The sequence below is a fragment of the Mustela putorius genome, unplaced genomic scaffold (genome assembly GCF_011764305.1).
Source record: "Mustela putorius furo isolate JIRA1106 unplaced genomic scaffold, ASM1176430v1.1 tig00003863_pilon_pilon_pilon, whole genome shotgun sequence".
Taxonomy (NCBI): Eukaryota; Metazoa; Chordata; class Mammalia; order Carnivora; family Mustelidae; genus Mustela; species Mustela putorius.
The window spans coordinates 11,352,594-11,375,083 of NW_025422015.1; the positions used below are offsets into that span (position 1 = coordinate 11,352,594).

Consider the following 22,490-nt stretch of genomic DNA (forward strand, 5'->3'; position numbering starts at 1 on the left):
GAATCTTCACTAGAGCTAATAAGTAGATTTAGCAAGGTATTGTATTTCTGTAAACCAGTACTGAATAATTGGAAATGGAATTTTAAAAAATATATATATTTGTAATAATTTTTAAAAACACAGAAAAGAAAGAAATACTTAGGTATAAACCTAATACTGTTTTCCAAACACTTCAAAATGCTAATGCAAGAAATAAAAGAGCTAATTAAATAGAGAGACATACCAGTTCACATACTGGGAAAGTCAACATAGTGAAGTTATCAATTCTACACAAATTGAATATAGATTTAATGTCATTCCAATGAAAATCCCAGCAGGAAATTTTTGAGAATATAGGCAATATGATGCCAAAATTTGTGTGACAAGACAAAGAAACTAGTTAAAATAATTTTTAAAAGGAAGAATTAAGTTGGAAATATTACAGTATCTAATTTTCAGACTTATAATAATAATCAAGACAGAATGATACTGGTGAAGGAACAGACACACAGATTAGGAGAACAGAATAGTGAGTCCAGAAATAAACCTACACAAATGTGAGTCTTAATTTTTGACAAAGACCATGTGGCCAATTAACTTTTGGCAAAGACACAAAGGCAATTTAATGGAGAAAGGCTAGTCTTTTCAACAAATGCTCTTGAAAATTCTTACAAATGATATAAAAAACATGATCCTGAAGGAAAGAAGCAATAAACTGTATTTCATCAAAATTAAGACTTTTGCTCTGTAACAGACACTGTTAAAGAATAAAAAAACAAGCTACAGTGTGGTAGAAAATATCTTTAGTAACATATCTGATGTCTTAAAACTCAACATTAAGAAGATAAAATTGGCCAGAAGACTTGAACAAATATTTATCAAAGAGAAGTATATGAAAGAAAAATATGGTTATTCATTTTCAAAATGATACAAAGATGATTAAATGAAGAAAGGACAGTCTTTGCAACAAATGATGTTAAAATAACTGGGCATTTATATGTAAAAACAAACCTGGATCTAAATCTTATACCTTACATAAAAATTAACCCATAAATGATTATAGATCTAAAGGTAAAATATAAAACTATAAAACTTTTAGCAGAAAACACAGAAGAAGTTCTTTATGATCTGAAGTTAGATAACAGACACAACACAAAAAATATGACCTATAAATAACTGATAAACTGACCTTTATCAAATTATGTATTTTTGTTTTACAAAAGAGATTAAGACAATAAAAAAACAAACTACAGATGGTGAGAAAATATTTGCAATCATATATCCAACAAAGAACTTATATCCAGAATATATAAAGAACCCTCAAAATTTAATAGTAAGAAAACAAATAACTCAATTACCAAACAGGCAAAAGACCTGAACAGGACATTCACCAAAGAGGATATACAGATGGCAGAAATGTACATGAAAAATAGCTGAACATCATGAGCCATTAGGGAAATGCAGTTAAAACTCGGATAAAATACTACTACATACCTACTAGAATGGCTAAAATAATAAAGATAGCACAACTGTGCTCACGGCAGCATTATTCACAACAACCAAGAGGTGGAGGGAACTCAAATGTCCACTGACAGATGAATGGGTAAACAAAATGTGGCATATACATATAATAAAATACTGTACACTCATATAAAGAAAGGAAATGCTGACACATGCTTCAACATGAATGAAGCTTGAGGATATTTTATGCTGAGTGAAATAAACCAGTCCTAATAGGATAACTACTGTATGATCCCGTTTATGTGACATATACTAAAGCAGTCACCTTCATACACATAGGAAGTAGAATGGTGATTACCAGGAGGTGGGGAGCGGGTAGTGGGGATTGTTCAATAGGTACAGAGTCTCGGTCTGTAAGATGAAAAAGTTCTGGAGATCTGTTCTATTACACTGTAAATAAACTTTACATCTCTGAACTTGACATTTAAAAATGGTTTAGACAGTACACTTTATAACAGGTTTTTTGACCACAATAAAAAAATAATAATGACAATACCAAGTGCTGGCAAGGATATGGACCAATTGGAACCTTTACATTGCTGGTAAGGAATACGAAACTCTGGAAAATAGTCTGTGGCAGTTATTTATAAAGTTAAACATGCATTTAGTGTATGACTCAAAAATCTCACTCCTACATATTTTCCCTAGAGAAATGAAAACTTTTGTTCACACAAAGGCCTTTATGTGAATATTTATAGCAGCTCTATTCATAATCACCCCAAACCGGAAACAATCTACGTCCTTCAACAGGTGAATGGATAAATGAACAGGTTACATGCAGAGCACGGAATACTACCCAACAACAGAAACGAGACACTCGTACATGCCATATCCCAGATGACTCTCAAAGGTGAAATGGCAAGTGAAGAAAGCCAGTCTCAAAATATTTTATACTTAGTGATTTCCATTTCTATGATGTCCTTGAAACAACAAAATGATAGTGAAGAACAGAGCAGTGGTTGCCAGAAGTTAGGAGCTGGGGGAGGTGTTGGAGGGGAGGGAGGGTATGCCTGGAAAAGGATGGGGCGGGAGGACTGGGCAAGGATGGATCTGGGACGAATCCTGATAATGGTGGTAGTTACATAAAACATACATGTATTAAAATTCACAGAACTACACACACACAGACACACACGCACACACACACACTCTCTTTCTCTCTCCTCAAAGTAATAAATACCAGGGTGGTGAATGACCAAAAAATGACCTCTTTGGGGACAGTCACGTTCACAAAGGTAGTAATAGTGAACCAGTTAGTAGTTCCTTTGTATATCTGCCTTCAACCTTAGCCAAACACAATTCCTACTTCTAAGAAAATCTCAGGCGTCCAGCATCAGGGTTGTCAGGAAAGGCAGCTATATTTTTCCATGGACTATATAGGCTCATTGACCCATGGTCAAAAAGAGAGGGAAGGCAGAGAAAAGTTTTGGAAAAATCAAAAACTTATTTGTGTTTTCTGAAATGGCCAAGGTTTGATACAGCAAGCACAGACCAGTGTTCACTGAAATGCTTCATTCGTAGGTCCCCACTTTGCTGGGGGACATTTACAGGAAATGTTTCCAAGGGGCTACCAAAAACAGTCACAGGTAACCTGGAGGCTATGAGGTCTGGACCATGCAAAAACCATTCCAGTAATCTCTCAGGGGTGACCTCTGCTTTTCTTCCTCAGAGAGGAGCCACCAAGAGGGGAGCTATAAACAGAAACCAGCTTTCCCCCTCAATGTGAAGGTAAAAGGAGTCAGGGAACATCTCTCTTTGCTCTGATCTGGAAAAGGTACTAGATAACTAGATGGAACGGAAAAAATAGTAGTTAAGGAAGGCACAAAGAGAAATGTTTTGGAGAAAGAAAAGAGGAATCAAAACTGTAGTTAAGAAGTTGACAAGAGAAAAATGGGGAACCCAGAGATGGAAAGGCTGATGTGCGGTATGGATCTGGAGCTGGGTAGCAGGAAAAAAGACAGCTGAGAAGAATGGTACACCAGAGACACTGACGGTTCACAAGCCTCGAAACTTCCCTCTTTGTTAACCACTGTATCCTCGGAGCACAGGAGAGTGTGTAGGCTCACGGGAGGAGGCCAGTGAGTATGTGCTGTGTGAATGAATGAACAAGGTAGGCTCAGCAGAGCCCATAGGAAGAGTCACACGGTGGTCATCCAGGAGCTTTGACTGATGTGCGAGCTCAAGATGACGCCTTACGCAGACCAGGGTGACTCCTCAGAAGGAACGCTGTCCTCTCATAGTGTGTTTCTCAGGATGTGAAGGAGGCCATGCCTAGACTCCTCAAACCCCTACTCTACTGACTTAACAACAGGAATAATTGTCTTCCCCAGAAACAATCGGACATAGCCCATCCAGTCAGAAGTTCTAAGGAGGAAACAGAAAGGTGTGGATGGCCAGGGGTTGTTTTTTAATCTGGCTGAAATCATGACATACAAAGACTGGACAACCCAAGTGAGTAGCTGTTGGAACTGATGGTGTCAAATCAAGGTCTGGTTTCCTAGACCAGAACTTCTGTACAGTAATACCCATTCCATGGAAAAAGGAGTGAAATGCCAGGTGGAGACTGGATTGGCCTAGTGAAGAGAACCTTAAAGCTGAATTAGAGAGGGAAGAAAACACTCAGATAATGATCTAAAATCAGGTCCCCTGGAAGACAGTCTCTAGAACAGAAGACACAGCAGCAGAGATTTCTGGTGCTTTTTTTTTTTTTTTTTTAAGATTTTATTTATTTACTTGACAGAGAGAGGCACAGCAAGCGAGGAAACACAGCAGAGGAATGGGAGAGGGAGAAGCAGGCTTCCTACTGAGCAGGGAGCCTGATGCGGGGCTCGATCCCAGGACCCCAGGATCATGACCTGAGCTGAAGACAGATGCTTAATGACTGAGCCACCCAGGCGCCCCACTGGTGCTTTAAGAGAAAACAGCACCCCAGAAATGTGGGCACAATATGAAGGGGTGCAGAGGCCAGTCTCCTCCACAAAGGAGATCTGAGGTCTCAACCAAGAAAATAACTCTTTGAGATATGTTGGGACAGGATTCCTGATAATCTGAAAGAGACAGATCTGATCCAAGGGGGAGGTCTAATGTCAGAAGGGAGCTCACCCAGTTGGACCCTGTCAGGGAAACACACACGACTGAGGATGACATATGTTGGAGAATATGTAGAAGTGGGTACACAGAAAGGACATACAGCACATTGTTAGAAGGGGTAAAATGGATCACCCAGCTTGGAGGATTCGGCTGGGTGATATATTATTCCTACTGACAAATTCTTATCATTTTAATAACAAGATATAGTCCTATTGTGGATGTAATTCTAAATATAAAATATATATATTTATATACACATATAAATATTTTAAAAAGTGTAATCATAAGAATTTGGGGGGAAGTCACAGTGTTACCTTGGTATTAAAATGGCCAAGAAAGGGAACACAGAGCCTGTAGGCTCTGTGAAAGCAGGGGCTTCATCAGACTTGTTCATTGCTGTGTCCTTAGAACATAGCACATTGGGCCTGGTATTCAACAAAAAGGTACTGAATAATCTAGACAATTTAATATGGCCCCATGGTGAGAAACTCCGAACTTAAAACACATCAAGGGGATGAAAGAACTTTATGAAAAGATGGAAGAACCATGACATAACACTGTGATTTGGAGAGATGTATAAATATATATATATATATATTTATATATATAATATATATATATATTTATATATATATATATATATATATATATATATATATATATATATATATATATATATATATATTCGTGCCAGGGGATAGCTAGAAAAATTGGAGAGAGTTTGTTCTGGGTCAGTGTAAGAGAAAACTTCCCCAATAATTAGAGTGAGAAAGCAGGAGCTTGGAAGTTAAATGATTACATGTTATCAGGTTTGGTGGAGAGAGAAGACATTGTGCCTTGGGGACAGACCCAGATGAAAGGTAAGGTAGTCTACAGTCCTCAAATTCTCAATTTTAATAGAAAATTCAGAAGATATTTTCCTAGAGTTTTAGTAAGTAGTGTTCAGCTGTATGTGAATACGTTTTAATAGTGCCCAGCTTCAGGTGTATTGTGGACCAAACTGAATTTTTTTAAATTAATCTGGGAACATACTTGTCATTCCAAGTAATCTAACAAATCAGTACAGTCGACACCACTAGCATGTGAGTTAGGGACTGTTTACCCACAGAGGCGATCATACATTATTGTTTCAGTTTATAAAAGCATTCTCTGCAGGACTGATACTAAGATCTACTCAAAAAACACTGACATATGAGGGATTCTAAACTCAGACTCCATGAAGCAGGATTTCTGACGCCCTGTCAAAATCTGGCACCTAAATTCTAACTTAAGAAAGGAAGCCGTAACAAAACATTTCTTTCTTTTTCTTTTTTTTTTTTTAAGATTTTATTTATTTATTTGACAGACAGAGATCACAAGTAGGCAGAGAGGCAGGAAGAGAGAGAGAGGAGGAAGCAGGCTCCCCACGGAGCAGAGAGCCCGATGTGGGGCTCAATCCCAGGACCCTGGGATCATGACCCGAGCCGAAGGCAGAGGCTTTAACCCACTTAGCCACCCAGGTGCCCCATAACAAAACATTTCTATTCTATTACAGAGTTAAATTCCTTTCTTGGATTCCTGCTTCTCTCCTACAACTGTTGAGTAAAATGACATGATCTGTTAGGATCCATGTGCCAGCAACAGATATCAAGGTTAACAACCAGGAGGTTCATGAATGGGAGATATTTTAATTGTTAAAAGATTGGATACAAGTTTATACTGAACTGCATTCAGTATATTGACACCATTGTTAGATAGAAGGAAAACCATGCTGTAACACATATGATTACCTAATGGGATTTCCCTGAGTGCTTTTCTTTCCCTCCCACCTGTCTTTGTTCAAATGCTGTTTTTCTAGTAAAATTTCTCTGACCACTGCATCTTAAACTGTAACTTACCCACATTCCCTAGTCCTTGCTTTATGTTTTTCTTCCCATTTTCTAACTCTGGGGATTGACTTTCTGCCTCCTATCCCTATAAGAATATAAGCCCCATAGGGGAAGGCAGTATTGTCTCTTTCGTTCCCTGCTGTATCATTAGAGTCTGTAACAGTGCCTGACACACAGTAGATGTGGCTGCTCACTAAACATCTGTTGAGAAGACAAATGCGTGTTGTCCAATGTATAAGCAAGGAGCCCTATGCGGATCTGGTTGTGCTATGTGGTCTTTGGCTGATTATGTAACTTCCTTCTGCTACAGTGAATTGGGAAAGGGAGAGATTCTCTTTCCTTCCTCCAAGACGGTACTAGGGTGAATGATACACGAAAGTACTTCCATTTTCTTAGTGGAACAAGATAGACGAAATCAAAATGCTATTGTTTATTATGCCATCAGACCAGTCCTTAACAAATATCCCCCTATGCAAATCTTCTAACTTTGCCCTACTTTCTAGATATAGAAAATAATCCCAAGCAGTAACATTAGGCCTTTATGGTTACAGAGAAGACAATCTTTAATAGGACCAAAACATAAGGGTTTAATAGGACCAAACAAGGGTTGACCCTTGTCAACCATTTTTCTATGCACATCCTGCTGAAATTAGGCAAGTAAGTAGAACCAAAATTATTCTTCAGACCAAATCCTTCTCACAATAAAAACTCTAGTATATGAAGCAAACCCACACAGTAGAATCACCTTACACTGATCAATCCTTACTGATCCGGGTATGGATTTATCTTCTAGAGATACAACATAGTGTAATGGTTAAAAGTAGTGGCTTGGCACCACATTGCTTGGGTTCGGATACCATCTTTGCCTCCTACCAGGTATGCCTCCTCCAGCAAGTCATTTGAATTTTCCGACCTTAGTGTCCTCGTCAGTAAAACTGGGATAACAATAGCACTGAAACTTCATAAACTTTGATGATTAAATGAGGTAATGTGAATAAAGTTCTTGGAGTAGAACTTGGCATATGATAGCATTCAATAAAAATTAGACATTATGAAGAGTAGGGAATGCAGAGTACTAGTAAGTTAAAGTTTTTACCAGAGGACTCTCTACAGATCACTCTGATTCTTAGAATGCTGATAACTTGCAACAATGTTATCTAAAAATCTAGGCAGGCATTCCTTCTGCATTACTAACACCACAAATAAAAAAGTCACTATTATAATGAAGATAAATGTCTTTATTTAGGAGTGTAACTTACTTTTAAAATAAGGGCAAAAGATAGGAAAGAGAAATTTTCCCAAATTATTTATTGGCTTCTTGATAGTTGTACATGGTTGCAACTGTGAGCACATATTTTTGATTAGTATTTTAATTTACTATCTCTCTCCTTCCCATTATGAATTTTCAATCTTTAATTTCTTTTACAAAGTCCTAAAGCGCCTAGTGATGTATATTTAGTTATAGTGGACATTCAATAAATAAGCAATTCAAGGCACATTTAAGAGTACATATCTGGGGTGGAGGGTGCCTGGGTGGCTCAGTCAGTTAAAGGTCCATCTCTTGATTTTAGCTCAGGTCATGATCTCAGCTTTCTGATATCGAGCCCATCTTCAGAGTCTGTGCTGGGCGTGGAGCCTGCTTAAAGATTCTCACTCTCTCCCTCTGCCTCTCCACCCCCTCCCCTAAGCCCATGCTTGGGCACGTGCTCTCTCTCTCTCTCTCTCTCTGTCTCTTAAAAAAGAAGTACATACCAGGTATAAATTATTATATAAAGCACCTAAAGTTGGGCAAAAGTGAATGAGATAGTCTCTGACCTTCAATATTTTACACAGCAAACTGTAAGCAGACACATAAATAAAAAAGTCAAAGCATACATATCTTAAGAGAATTAAAGCAAAGGAGGAGAAGTTCCTACTCAGTTGATACAGAACCAAGGGTAAGACTATCTCAGGAAGGGCTCAGTCAGTCAAGCATTTGCTTTTGCCTCGGGTCATGATCTCAGGGTCCTGAGATTGAGCCTGCGTCCGATGCCCTGCTCGGCGGAGAGTCTGCTTCTCCCTCTCACTCTGCCTCCTCGCACCCCAGCTCGTGCTCTCTCTCTCTTTCAAATAAATAAATAAAATCTCCAAGAAAAAAAAAAAAAGAGTATGAAAGGGGTGTTTGTGGCTTAGTCAGTTGGGCATCCAATTCTTGATCTCAGCTCAAGTGTTGATCTCCAGGTCATGAGTTCAAGACCCATGTTGGGCTCCACACTGGGCATGAAGCCTACTTTTATAAAAAGAATATCTTTGGGAAAGAAGAGATATGTCATGATCCTTTCACGGTCATGTCATACACTGGGTATCTCCCCAGGTGTAGCTGTGAGAAGAAGGTACTCAGAGCAAGAATAAAGGAAGAAAGGCTTGGGGATAAGCAGGCTTACGGGCACACTCAGTAAGTACTGACCCTGTGTGACTAAAATCCAATGTAAGTGACTGAAAAAAATGAAAAGAAAGGTAAGTTTGGGTTACACTGAGGAGAGCTTAAGAGTCTGCAATTCACTAAGGAAACAATGTGGGGTCAGCCACACTTTAAGCAAGAACCGACAGGACCAAAGTTCCACTTAAGAGATTCCCTCATGGTGGTATCCAAGACATGCTAGAGAAGAGAGGGCATGCTAGAGAAGAAAGGTAGTTTGCCTACCTACTTCTCCAAATCCACAGCAGTTCTTTTTCTTTCTGGTCACCCAGCTCTTGAGCTGTGCCACTCTAGCAAGAGGAGCTCCAGCACTTGAGGTTTGGAGTCTGAGGAGACCACTCCCTCAAAACCATCCCTGTGTTCCACTTTATACAGCAAGTTTCTGTCCCGAATCCTTTGGAAACTTCCTGTCCTAGTTACCAGCTCTATTCTCTGGTTCCATTTAAGAAAAAAAAAAAGTATGGGGGCTCTGTTTGAGTCTTTCTGATTCCTACACCAGGCACCATCTTCCCATGAGTACTAACACCTAAGTAATTTAGAACACCCTGGCTCCTAAAGGCCTATCTGGATTTCCCACTCTCACTTACTTGGATGCTCTCCTATCCTAACCTATGGGGTAGAACACAGGCCATTCTCATGTGAAATACCCATTGTTCTACCGTCTGGCCTGAGACGTAGAAAGTTGTCATCTTAGTTACTATGGGGTTCCTGGAGGCCTCTGGCACCCTCAACCTTCGCTGTCAGCCTTACCAGCTAGTTTAGGTTCCCCTGTGGGCAGGTTTACTGCCAGAGCCTCACCTCTCCCCACCTTCGCCAGTGTTCTATAGCCTTCTATAGCTGGTACGGCTCATACCTAAATATAACCAAGAGGCTACCTGCAATAATAGACTGGTAAGGACCAGATAATAGGGACTGAGAGGAAAGGCTAATGTTGGAGGCCCTGCACCAGGAGAAAACACATGAAAGGTTTTAGTAACTAATGGGATACAGAAGACGGTAAGAGGTAAGGAAGAGTCAAAGAACTCCATGGTTCAAAGTCTAGATGCCAAAGAAAGCCACGTCTGCAACAGCATGGGTACCTGGGATTGGAAAGGGATCTGTTTTGCTTTCGAAGGATTTTGTACATAGCATTTTCCACCCCCCTTCCCTCACTCTGTGCTCATTCATCACATCTGCCTCTCTAGAACGAAAGCTCCAAGAGTGCAGGAACCTTGCTCACTCCCTCCCTCCAGAATATCAGACTCCAGAACAACGCTTTCAGGAATACTTATATTCACTTATGAAAGTCTCTGATTCCATTTTCTTTTGAGTTCAGAATTGAACAAACGGAAAAACAGAAATTGGAAAGAACTAATATGAATGGAGTGCTGTGGTCTGTTACTGATTCATGACATATATTTGGGTATATAGTAATCTCAATGAGTTATTTGCTTCTATAGGGGAAGAAACGAGGTTCGAAATTCCCAGCTATTGATTGGTCTTATTTCTTTGTAAAAATACAAGTGAATCATGTAACAACAGAACAAGAGCTTATAAATCAATGGTTTTCAGTGCAGATATAGATAGATCTTAGGAATGGATTTTTTTTTTTAAGATTTTATTTATTTATTTGAGAGAGAGAGCATAAGCGAGGAGAAGGTCAGAGGGAAAAGCAGACTCCCCGTGGATCTGGGAGCCTGATGCGGGACTTGATCCCGGGACTCCAGGATCATGACCTGAGACGAAGGCAGTCGTCCAACCAACTGAGCCACCCAGGTGTCTCTAGGAACGGATTTTTGAGTTAACATGCACTCCTTGAGTTAACATTGCTACCCATCAATGCTCTGCTGGATGGGTCTAGGTCTTAGGTGGAGATTTGGCCTGAGAAATGTGGGTACTAAGAAGAGATGGGTGATGAGGAGGAGCACAGTCAAAGAAAGGGAAGGGCTAAGACACACAGCAAACTCCCTCAAAGGTTTAGGGAAGAGGAGAAGGGGGCGAGAGGAAGCAAAAAGCAGAAAGAAAAGTTAAATACAACCAAAATAATGACACCTTTTAAAGATTTATTTATTTCTTTATTTGACAGAGAAATAGAGAGAACAAGTAGGCAGAGTGGCAGGCAAGGGAGAGGCAGAAGCGGGCTCTCTGCTGAGCAGGGAGCCCGATGTGGAACTCGATCCCAGGACCCTGGGATCATGACCTGAGCCAAAGGCAGCCGCTTAACTGACTGAGCCACGCAGGCGCCCCGATAATGACATCTTTTGTCAATCACGGAAAGACAAACCAGGGATGGCAAATGCTGCAGAGGTTGGGATGAGTGAAAATGAGAGAGTGACACTGAATTTCCTGATTGGGAGGCTTGGAGTGTCATCAGTGGAGTGTTGCACACAGGCACAGGCGGCAGAGGGAAAGGAATGACCATGGGAAGAGGATGTGGACAAAGTGGCACAGGCTGGATTTTCAAGACGTTTGGTCTTGAAGGCAACAGACTCTGCAGAAGTTGAAAGAACCACTGTGTTCAGACAGGGGATTTGACTGTATTCTTAGCTTTTGGGAGACAGAAGCAAATTTAAAGATCCAGAGGAAGGAACTTCAGCCACAACACACACAGCACCCCTCCCCACAAAAAAAGAAAGAAAAAAAGACAGGAGGAATAATTATGTAGGAAAAGAAGTGTAAATGACATTTTGAGTTCTAAATGCACAGAACGGATGTAACTGAGTAAAGATGGGACCAGAGAAGGGCCCCTCTGACTCAGGAGATAAAGAGTTAAGAAAAGATGCCCTGGGGGAAGTAAATGGGAAGAAGACTGCTCTCCCCCCTAGAACCCAACGGCCTGTAGACCAGCCTGCACAGAGTTGAAGAGACAGGCAACTTTTTGCTTTAAAACAAGGCCAGAGAAACTGAAGTTGGGGCCTAGGCCCTGTCTCTCTTACAGGACAAGATGGACTTCCAAAATATAGTTGGCTCAAAAACAGGGCACTTCTCTCTCTCATTCTCTCTCTCTCTCTTTTTTTTCTTTAAGATTTTTATCTTTAAGTAACCTCTACACCAAATGTAGAGCTCGAATTCATACCCAGAGATCAAGAGTCATGTGCTCCACTGACCATGACCCTTCTAAACTGCCTCCGTCATGGGAAACATATGACTACAATGGCATCAATCAATCAGGGCTGCATCCTCTCTGTTACCAATCAAAAGAAAAAAAATTTCCTCAACAGAAACCCAGACTAGGAAAAGCAATATTAATCACTATGTGGCGGAATGCAGGAAGATTCATAGCCATGTGGCTACAACACCAGGAACTTAGGAGAAGGAAAAACAAGATGGACTTGCCTTGGAAGAAATGCACCTTCTTTCAGATCTCAACACACTGTGGGACATGCCTAAGGTGGACTTTATAGTGTGCCAGACAGCACATGACCTTGGTCATATCCAAACAACCAGAGTTCGCTGTTTGAGGCAATTTATTAAAGAACACTTTTCATGGGGCACCTGGGTGGCTCAGTGGGTTAAGCCTCTGCCTTCAACTTAGGTCATGATCTCAGGGTCCTGGGATCGAGCTCCACATCGGGCTCTCTGCTTACTGGGAAGCCTGCTTCCCCCTGTCTCTCGGCCTGCCTCTCTGCCTACTTGTGATCTCTGTCAAATAAATTAATAAATAAAATCTTTAAAAAAAAAAAAAAACACCTTTCTCTTGGTTATTTCCAAATGCATCAGTTTTGCTCTAGACATGACAGTTTTCCTCAATGTAAAGAAAATATTTGTTACACGCTTTGTGCCTCCCTTTATTTCAGGCTTCACTGATACACTTCATAAAGCTCAGCAGAAATTTAAGTCTTTTTTTTTTTTAAAGATTTTATTTATTTATTTGGCAGACAGAGATTACAAGTAAGCAGAGAGAGAGGAGGAAGCAGGCTCCCTGCTGAGCAGAGAGCCCGATGTGGGGCTCGATCCCAGGACGCTGGGATCATGACCTGAGCTGAAGGCAGAGGCTTTAACCCACTGAGCCACCCAGGCGCCCCAGAAATTTAAGTCTTAAAATAAGCATATATATATATGAAGTAACAACAAAATATTTTATAATGGGACACTTGGTAACATCTTATGAAATTCAAGTACGACATTAATATGGGTTTAGAAAGAAATGACACAAATGCAGCAGATAAATTCAAAAAGAATTGTTAACGTGTCTACTTGGCTTGTCTTTATTCTGTGATGTCATAATTTGGATGCAAAGAAAACAGACATCTAATAACTTTTCAGGTTATTAATGTAGTCTGGTAGTCTTTAGGAACTAGGGCTACAGAACCCACAAATAACTCTTTGGAGCCAAGCTTATATAGACTCCGGTGTGACTCTGAAAAGAAAACAGCATAGAAAGATGGCTAGGCTTTCCTCAACAAATATGGGCTAACATAAAATAACACTTAAGGCTGTTTAAAATGACTTTTCTAAAATATTCAGGGTTACAGCCTCCCTATTATCAAAATAATTTTAAAAAGATGACAAGGAAAAGTGAAGGAGAATTTCCTTGTGGTTATCTTTTCTTCACTGGGGAGAGAGAAGTTAGCATCCAAGATGCAAGTAAAGGGCAAGCTAAACAAAAGAGGAGACTTCCATCCTCCCTCCTCAGTATCTTCTTATTGGCACTGTCTGGAGCCTGACTCCCGTCCTGGGTAGCCATGGTAACCCAAAGGGCCAGATTCTCTCAAAACTTAGGGAAATGTGAGAGGAGGACACTAAGAAGACCAGTCGTGGTTCCATTCACAACTGAAGAATATGGGAGCACAAGATGTCCAGCCAGGGATTAGGAGTCAAGGGCTGACAACAGAATCTGGAAATGAAAGCGCCTTAGAATAATCTTATTCGACTCTGATCTGACTTGCTCAAGGTCACGGGGTACCTCGATGGCAAAGCCACTACCAGAACCCAGATGTCCTTACTCACTCAACACAGCACTCTGTCCACTTGCCATTGCCTTCTAATCCAAGGAACCAATTAGAAACTATAGAAAATGGGATAACCAATCTATTTTTACGTCCCCCTAAGCCAGGTCTCTTTTATTTTCCCTATCTTTTATTACAGAAATTTTCCAATACGTCCACACAGAGAGGAGAGAACAATAACCCCCCAGTACCCATGACCAAGCTTAAGCAATCACCAACTTGTGGCCAATCTTCTTTTATCTATATTCACCCCACCTCCAGGATTTTGAAACAAATCCCAGATATGGTATCATTATTTCTTTATTAAATATTACATGCTCAAAGAAGTTATACAGCAGCAAATGCATCACAGGCAATTTCATTAGGAAGCTTTGGTGTCCCTATTCCATACCTATGTGCTATTTGAGGTATTTTCTATTTTATTTCACAGCTCGAGAACTAAAGGCCAACTCCTATGTTAGCACAGACCAGTAAAATATGCTCTGTGACCCTCTACATACACCGACGATACTAACCTTGGTGCAATGAGGAATTCTGATAAGGCGATTGTATTAGACAAATAAGCATGGAGAATGTTGAACCTATATCAAGAGATAAATGCTTTTCTACCTTAAAGGCAATACTTGTTTAACTTGGGCTTAGTTCTGGCCTGAGATAAAAAGCAAATTTCTTCCATGAGTCTACATGAAAGGTACGAAATAATGTAATTCTTAAGGCTTAACAAATCCACAAAATGATAAAAAAAATTTTCACACCAATAGTGTTCTGACTCCCTTAGGACAGAAACCATTTATTTGTCTTAAAGGTATGATGGAAATTTTAAATTTAACAATAAAATACAGAAACACTTTTCTTTCAAACAGTCATTTACATTTATTTTTCCCATAAAACAAACACATTAAAAAAAGACATTCAAAAAATTTTCTTAAATTAACAAATAGGATTGTGTTACTGGAACTAAGTAGATAGATAATAGTGTGTGTGCGTGTGTGTGAACGGCTATTTTAGCTACAATGTTGACAAATAACATTTGCCCTTCTAATTTTCTATTATAACCTTCTTTCACTTCCCCTCCCTCCATACTAGTTTTCTGTATGAAGTATATATTTAAAAACAAGGGTATATTAGAAAGTCAATGAGTGGGAAAGCAGGCAAATCAGGACTCTAAGTTAAGTCTAATTTCATTTCAAATATGGCCTTTTTTTTCTGGGGAAAAAAAGCCCTACAAGACACAATTTTTATCTTATAAAAAATGTAACAACTTATCTTCTAGTAAAGTTATGATACTCATACCTGCTGAGGTTTCTCTAAATTTGTCACTGGTCTTCTTTTTCCTCCATTTCCAAGGTTTAAAGATTTTACCGATGGTGGAGAGTTTCCCCTTTCTCTTGAAGGGAGGTGTTTGTGAGCCTGCTGTTGGGCCATCTGAATTTGCTAGAGAAGCTTTGTCCAGTCCATCAACTGTATAAAGAAAAATAAAGTCAGAGAAAAGCTGTAATAAAAAGTTTGAAACAACGTCATATTTCTTCCTGCACTTTAATAGCAAGCATGACCACTTTAATTGGAATCTCACGTAAAGTTTATTTTGTCTCACTTCCCAGCAGGTAGAACTCCCCTAATATTAATCAGTAAATCAATCAATCATAAATTACAGCCCCTGGGGCGCCTGGGTGGCTCAGTGGGTTAGAGCTGCTGCCTTCGGCTCAGGTCATGATCCCGGGGACCTGGGATCGAGCCCTGCATCTGGCTGTCTGCTCCGCAGGGAGCCTGCTTCCTCTCCTCTCTCTTTCTGCCCGCCTCTCTGTCTACTTGTGATCTCTGTCTGTCAAATAAATAAATAAAATCTTAAAAAAAAAAAAAGAAAAAGAAAAAAGAAATTACAGCCCCCTTAGATAATCATTTTGGGAAAATAGAAAAGAAGCAAGAGACTTACATAATAGGTAAGGCCAGACAAATAGGGGTCTGTGAAACCCAGCTGAATCCATCGCAGCAACTACAACACTATTTTGTGAAGGACTAGAGCATTCTAAGTATTCCTGAAATAGGATGTTCCTCCAGAGGCTAGTATGGCATTCTCAGTAATGAATATTACAGTTACAGTGCAGTTAAAACCATGGTTTCTCCTTCGCAAAATTTAATTTCGTGCCAAGAAGCTAATTCTAACTTTTACAATGCTAAAACCAACTTTTGCTTCTAAAAGAAAATTTCAGCTTCCAATAAACCGATAATTTTCACTAACAATAAGAAATGCGTGGAAAATGTGGGTATTGTGTGTGATAGAACACATCTTTAGGGACTAAATCATTTTATTAATCAAAGAAAGGCCTAAAACCTTAAGTTGCCTTGCACTAGTTCAAAACAGAAAGTAGACAATGATGACTTATGTTATTGCTACTGTTAAATGGTAATGGCAAAAAAACTGGAAGCAGCCCAGAATGGATAGACTGTGGTACTGTTCATGTAACAAAATAACTCAGCAATAGTAATAACGATAACAACCCCCCCCATACATACAACAACATGAATGCCTCTCAAAAACACTGTGCTGAAAAAAAAGCCAAGCACAACAAAATACAAATACATACCATGTGGTTCTATTTATATGAGGTCCTAAAGGAGTCAAAATGAATTTATGATAATAACAAAAAAAGAAAAAAAATCAGAACAGTAGTTCTTGAAATGTGATGTAAGTTAATTGAGAAGAGGCTTCAAGGGAACTTTGTGGGGTGACTGAAATTATCCCAATAAGGGATAGATCATACAAAACTCACCAAATGATATTTTTGATATCATGCATTTTACTTTATATAAAATTCACCTTTAAAAAACAATAAATAGTGAACTCCAATTAATGATATGCATGCTGATGTGCTTAGGGATAAAGTGCACTGATGTCCATCAAAAACAATTAATGGACAGACGGATGGAATGGGTAGATGGATAAATACAATAAAGTAAATAAAAACCATACTAAAAAAAATATAGCAAAACATTAAGTGTTGAATTTGGGGAGAAGCAAGATACGTGATGATTAACTATATAATTCTTTCATCTTGAAAACTTCCATAAGAAAATGCTGGAAAACAAAACAAAACAAAGGCAGAATTGAATGGCAACGACTTTTGCTTGCAGAAAAATGGAGTAGACTTACATTTTCCTATTCCTCCTCTTAAATCGAACTTAAAAACCCCAGATGTTATATATAAACAAAGCATAAGAAGACTCTGCAAAGTGAAAAGAAAGTAGACCACCCTGAGACTTCAGGACCCAAGAAACAACATGAAGGTGAGATCCCGGGTTTTCTTTTTGTCTCACTTACACCAGACTTGTAGCTGAAAGGAGTCACAACCCGGAAACACTATGAGGCATAGACCAAAAAAGCCACCACAAAAGCTGCTCTCCAGCCAAAATAGCAGGAAAGGGACAGCCTAGGAAGAAGGAAACCCTATAGTCAATAACTACTCTATTCCAGCCAAACACCACAAAAGAAATGATCACCGTGAATGCCAGGAAAGGATGAGTGGGGAGACTAGAAGTCTACCCTCATGAAGCTGTAACCAACTCCCCTGTCAGAGATATCATGAAAGACCAAGTAGGGAGTTGGGACCTTCACGCCTAACATCTGGTAATGAATGATCCTCTACAGTGTCCGCAGAGAGCACATGAGAGCCTGGCCTTCCACCCCTACACAGCAGTAATGAGGTGTCTCTCCTCCTCTATCCCCATAAATATTGGGGTGGTATCAAACCAATGTCCAGTGGGAACAAGACCACTCCTCTCCACTGTGGTATCAGTTCAGACTATACAGGGATCTAGAAATACCACCATCCCCAAGAAGAATGAGGAGCATCCCCTGCCCCCACTTCCACCATCAGGTATCAAAAGAGGGTAACAGGAGAACCTGGATTTCTACCTCTACCTGGCAGCAACCCGGCAGTACCCCTCCTTCCAATGCTGGAGATGTGGTAGGCAAAGCGAGTTAAAAAAAAAAAAAAAAGTATTCAATAAGATTTTGAGTCCCATAGCATAATATAAAAATGTCTACATCTGAATCAAAAATCATTTGGCATACCAGAATTAAAGAAATCTTAAACTGAATGAAAAAAGACAATCCAGCTACACTAATATGTAAATCCTTATAAGCTGCTTCCAAACAAGAAGGATAAATTCCGGTTCTCCCTCTAGCAATGTTTATTCTAGTTTCAGATAGAAATGCAAATCCTGCAGTGACTGGTTCTTCCATACATGGTTCCTGACCCTACTTTACCCTGCCCATATGGACCAAAGTACAATGGGCAGAGAGAAATATAGGACAGAGTGATTTTGAAGCTAAGCCAGAGTAAAAATGTAAAATCCTGATTTACTTCACTTCCACTCTTGTCCACTACCTTCCTCAAACAAAAGGCAAACCCAGGGAGGAACTGAGTGTCTGGTGTTCCTTCTTTTTTGAGATTTTATGCTGAAGGCTTAATTTTGAACAATTTCAGTGTTGTGAAAGATATAAGGGCTGACTATTACACACACAGGAACGAGGGTTTCTATCTCAAATTCATCTCTGTGGCTACAGACATGCATCTACTTTTCTTTATCTCTCAAGCCACATATCCAGTTCCTTGACACGCCATAAAAATTCTGCTTTTGACACAAACCACTGAAGAATAATCTACTTTTTCTCCTCAAAACAAAAATAAACAAAGCAAAAAGTAAATGATTCTCTAGGTGACAAATGGGGAGACTGAGTGAGTGAAGAATTAAAACCTTAGTGTTAAATTCATAGCTGCATAAGAAATTAACTGCCATTATCTTTATTATTCATCTACAGTTCTAGTCTTTATCTCTGCTCTGGAAAGGGTCCGGGATCATACCAATGACCAGAGCAGTGCACACACATACATATCTTTTTTCTGATAGAAAGTTTAATTCATTTGTAATTTTGTAATTGTTGGGTTAGTAGAGCAAACCAGGGTTGCAATTAAGAACCACGTGTTGGCACAGTTGGCTATACTGCCATTGTGCATCTCTTGGATCATGAATATGTAGGGGATTTTCACCTGCTTTTGAGTAGTATGAACAGAATATATCTCTCTTCTCCAAACACCTAGGATACTGTCAGTTCCATTGATACTTCTATAATTTTCTTTTGAATCAACTTACCATTAAAATCTGTTTGAAACTTACTAAAAATTTTTTTCACAACAAGTCACCTGAATCTTATATTTGCATCCAGATGAGAACAAATTGTTAGGTAAATCCCAGATGAAAGTCTAAATTTCCTGTTTTAAAGGTTAATTTTGATTGATTTTCATGTTTTGAAAAGTAACCTGCCCTTCATCAGAAATTTCTTTTTCACACTTGAGATTGTTTTAAAATATTTAAAATATTTATTTATTTTACAGTTTTTATGTTTTCCAGTATAAGTCTGCCACTTTCCCCTTTAAAGGCCATAGAACTTTACAGCAGCATTCAGGGAAGATTTGACTTTATTTCCTATCCTTACATGAGGCCTCTCTCAACCGAATGCCTTCATACATGTACTCTCATATACAGGGGCATACATAATTTCTGGACCCAGAACCAAGTAGACAACAAAATTAGGATAAACTCATGCTCTGAGCCATCGCAGATGAGACTTGATAATAGTTTCCAAAGAAGCCAAGTGGCTATCCTTGTCTTGAGTTCACTAATGGAGATCCGTACTCTCTTGCTGATCAGAGTTTGGGTTGTACTTTGGGTTGTACCAAAATCTTCCTTTTGGGGGGGTAAGATGAATGATCACTGACAGACAGTAAGAGAAAAGGAACAGAAAGATCAAGGTATGTGGCATTACATGAAGAGTATGAGTTAACAATTCTGAAGCTGCTATCCAAGTACACTGGGACAGAAAAAATAAGTATACCGATGATTTATGTCGGGAGCCACTGCTGGAAAGCGAGCTTTTTGGTAAGTGGGGGGGATGGGGTAGTTAGAATGATCCTTACGGCACTGTATTAGAGGTGGAAATACCATGACAGTTCTGTTCTGTTCAGAAAGTTCTGTTCATTCAGAAAGCCTAGAAGCAACAATACCCCAAGTGTGCACACTGGTACTCAGATCTTGGTTTCTAACAGTGCTCTTCAAAGAAACGAAACACTAGTTAGCCTGGAGTATGTTTCAGTGCCAGAAAGTAAGCAAGTGCTCAAAAAACAGACTGATGGGAGTATGTCAAATCCACCCCCATAGGAGCCAACTGAAAGAGTACCAAAGGCCAAAGGTGGAACAATCTGAGCAATAAAATAAATGATGTAGTATTAGATAATAATCCAAAGTATAAAATAAATATATATAATATTAATAGAAATAAATATTGAATACTGATATAGAAAATATCACACTGATATAAATATTGAATGATTAAATAATATCATACTAATATAAATATTGAATAATTAAATGTGGGAAAGCAAATTTGTACAGAAGATTACAAATAATTTACATAAACACTCCATCTCAAGGGAGTGGAGCTGAACTCCCCACTCCTCAAATGTGGGCTACACACTGGGACTTCCTTCCAAGGACTGCAACATAAAACAGAGGGGGAGGAGTGACTTTACAGAGGAGAAAATTGACAAACACTACCTCAGCTAAGTGATCTTGATTAATTGCATCCATAGGATGTCATGTTGATAACATGTACCCTTGATATGATGGATGAAAATCATACTTCAAGACCTATAACCCCACTGTAACCATGAGAAAAACATCAGACAAAACTAAAATGAGGGACATTTACAAATTACCTGATCAATACACCTCAAAACTGTCAACATCATTAAAAACAAAGAAAGTCTAAGAAACGATCAGAGACCAGAGGAGCTAAGGAGACATATAAATAGATGCAATGTGGTATCCTGGATGGAATCCTGAAACAACAAAAAAAGGGCATTTGGGGAAAATGAGGGAAATCCCAATAAATTATGGAATTTAGTTAACAGTAATGCACCTGTGCTCTGTTCCTTGGTTGTAACAAATGTATCATACTCATATATCAGATGAATAACAGGAGAAACTAAGTAGGGGGGGTATATGAGAACTCCGTACTATCTTTGTAATTCTTCCACAAATCTATAAGTATCTTAAAGAATTCGTTTGTATAAATGTGGCGTTAGCTAGCATAGAGGTGCATGAGGATGAGAATTTAAGAGGTTCATAGGGGTGAGGATATCAGCTGTAGGGAGACCTCAGGGAGTCCTGGTTTTACCATGAGTAAACATTTCTGCTCAGAGAGGTTTTGGGAAGTTAATATGCTTTAGAATTGCCCATCTTTCTCTCTAAAATCTCTTTTTTAAAAAATAAATTATTTTTATTACCAGATAATGTATTATTTGCCCCAGGGGTACAGGTCTGTGAATCATCAGGCTTACACATTTCATAGCACTCACCATAGCACATGCCCTCCCCAGTGTCCATACCCCAACCACCCCATCCCTACCCTCTCATCCGCAGCAACCCTCAGTTTGTTTTGAGAGATTAAGAGTCTCTTATGGTTTGTCTCCCTCCCGATCCCATCTTGTTTCATAAAAATCTCTTTTTATCAATATTTTCAATTTCTAGTGTTTTATCACTGAGATATATTTCATCACTTTTCAGCACATGATAGACCCAAATAAGGTAACTGACATCCAACATCTTTCAAAAGGATAGATAACGAGTCTTGAAAAATGGTGTCAGCAAGTGTCCACTCAGTTACTGTGAGCCGAATCCAAACATACCCCCAATTCTCTCTCTCTCTCACCATACCAGGATTAGTATCATATACTGATGACATAGAATGACAAATCTGGGAATAAAAAAGGTTCCTTGTTCTTTATTTTTAAATCACTGAAGCGGAACTGTTTTCGGTAATAGAATTTTATTTGGGAATCAAAGTAAATTTAAAGGACTGAAACTTATTTCATGACAATTGAGGACTCCTTTCCTATCTCATCCCCTGCACTCAGAAGGATGGAAGAGTGAATGGCACAATTCAGAAACAGAAACCCCACAGCTGATGCCAGTGGGAAAGTTCTGATGCATAGTACCCAGCAATGAACTAGCCACTGACCCACCTTGCGTTTGATTCTCTCCTGAAAGTGGAAATTAGTGAGCACTTTATTAACAGCAGAACTGATGACCACTGATACTTGTTGAGTGCGCATGTGCGTCAGGCTCTGTGCTAAGTACCTTACCTGCCTTGGCTCATGCTAATTCTCAGGACAGCTCTGACATAGATTCTATGATCAGTCCCATTTTGGAGATAAGAAAAGACTCACAGAGACTAAATGTCTAGCTCGGTATTTGGCAATGTACGTGGAGGTGCTTTCATATAGAGAAAGATTAAATAAACATTTATTGACTAAATTATGTGACTTAAAATGAATAAATATGTATCTTCCTCAAGTGACACACTGTGTGGGTGGCAGAGCTTGGATTCCAAGTCAGAGATGTCCCTCTGTACTACTGACCAGCAAGGCCTGCTTTAATTCAGTGCCATGAACCCACCATCAAGGTCCTTGGAGATCCCAGACAGTAGGACAGGATTCTCACCCTCCCTTTCGGAGCTCGCAGGATGGTTGGGGGAGCAGATGTGATCGGTGCTTTGTGATGCCGGCCAGGTGGGGAGGCACTGGA

At 39.4% G+C, this 22,490-nt stretch overlaps 1 protein-coding gene across 5 annotated transcripts in view; it reads right to left on the minus strand.

Moving 5' to 3' along the window:
• Positions 1-22,490, minus strand: part of PHACTR2 (phosphatase and actin regulator 2) — a 262,236-nt gene that overhangs the window by 79,577 nt on the left and 160,169 nt on the right. For all 5 annotated transcript variants that reach the window (XM_045066288.1, XM_045066287.1, XM_045066285.1 and 2 more), the window contains exon 2: positions 15,138-15,305. In XM_045066288.1, coding sequence (XP_044922223.1) covers positions 15,138-15,305 — 168 coding nt within the window. The remainder of the gene's footprint in view (positions 1-15,137; positions 15,306-22,490) is intronic.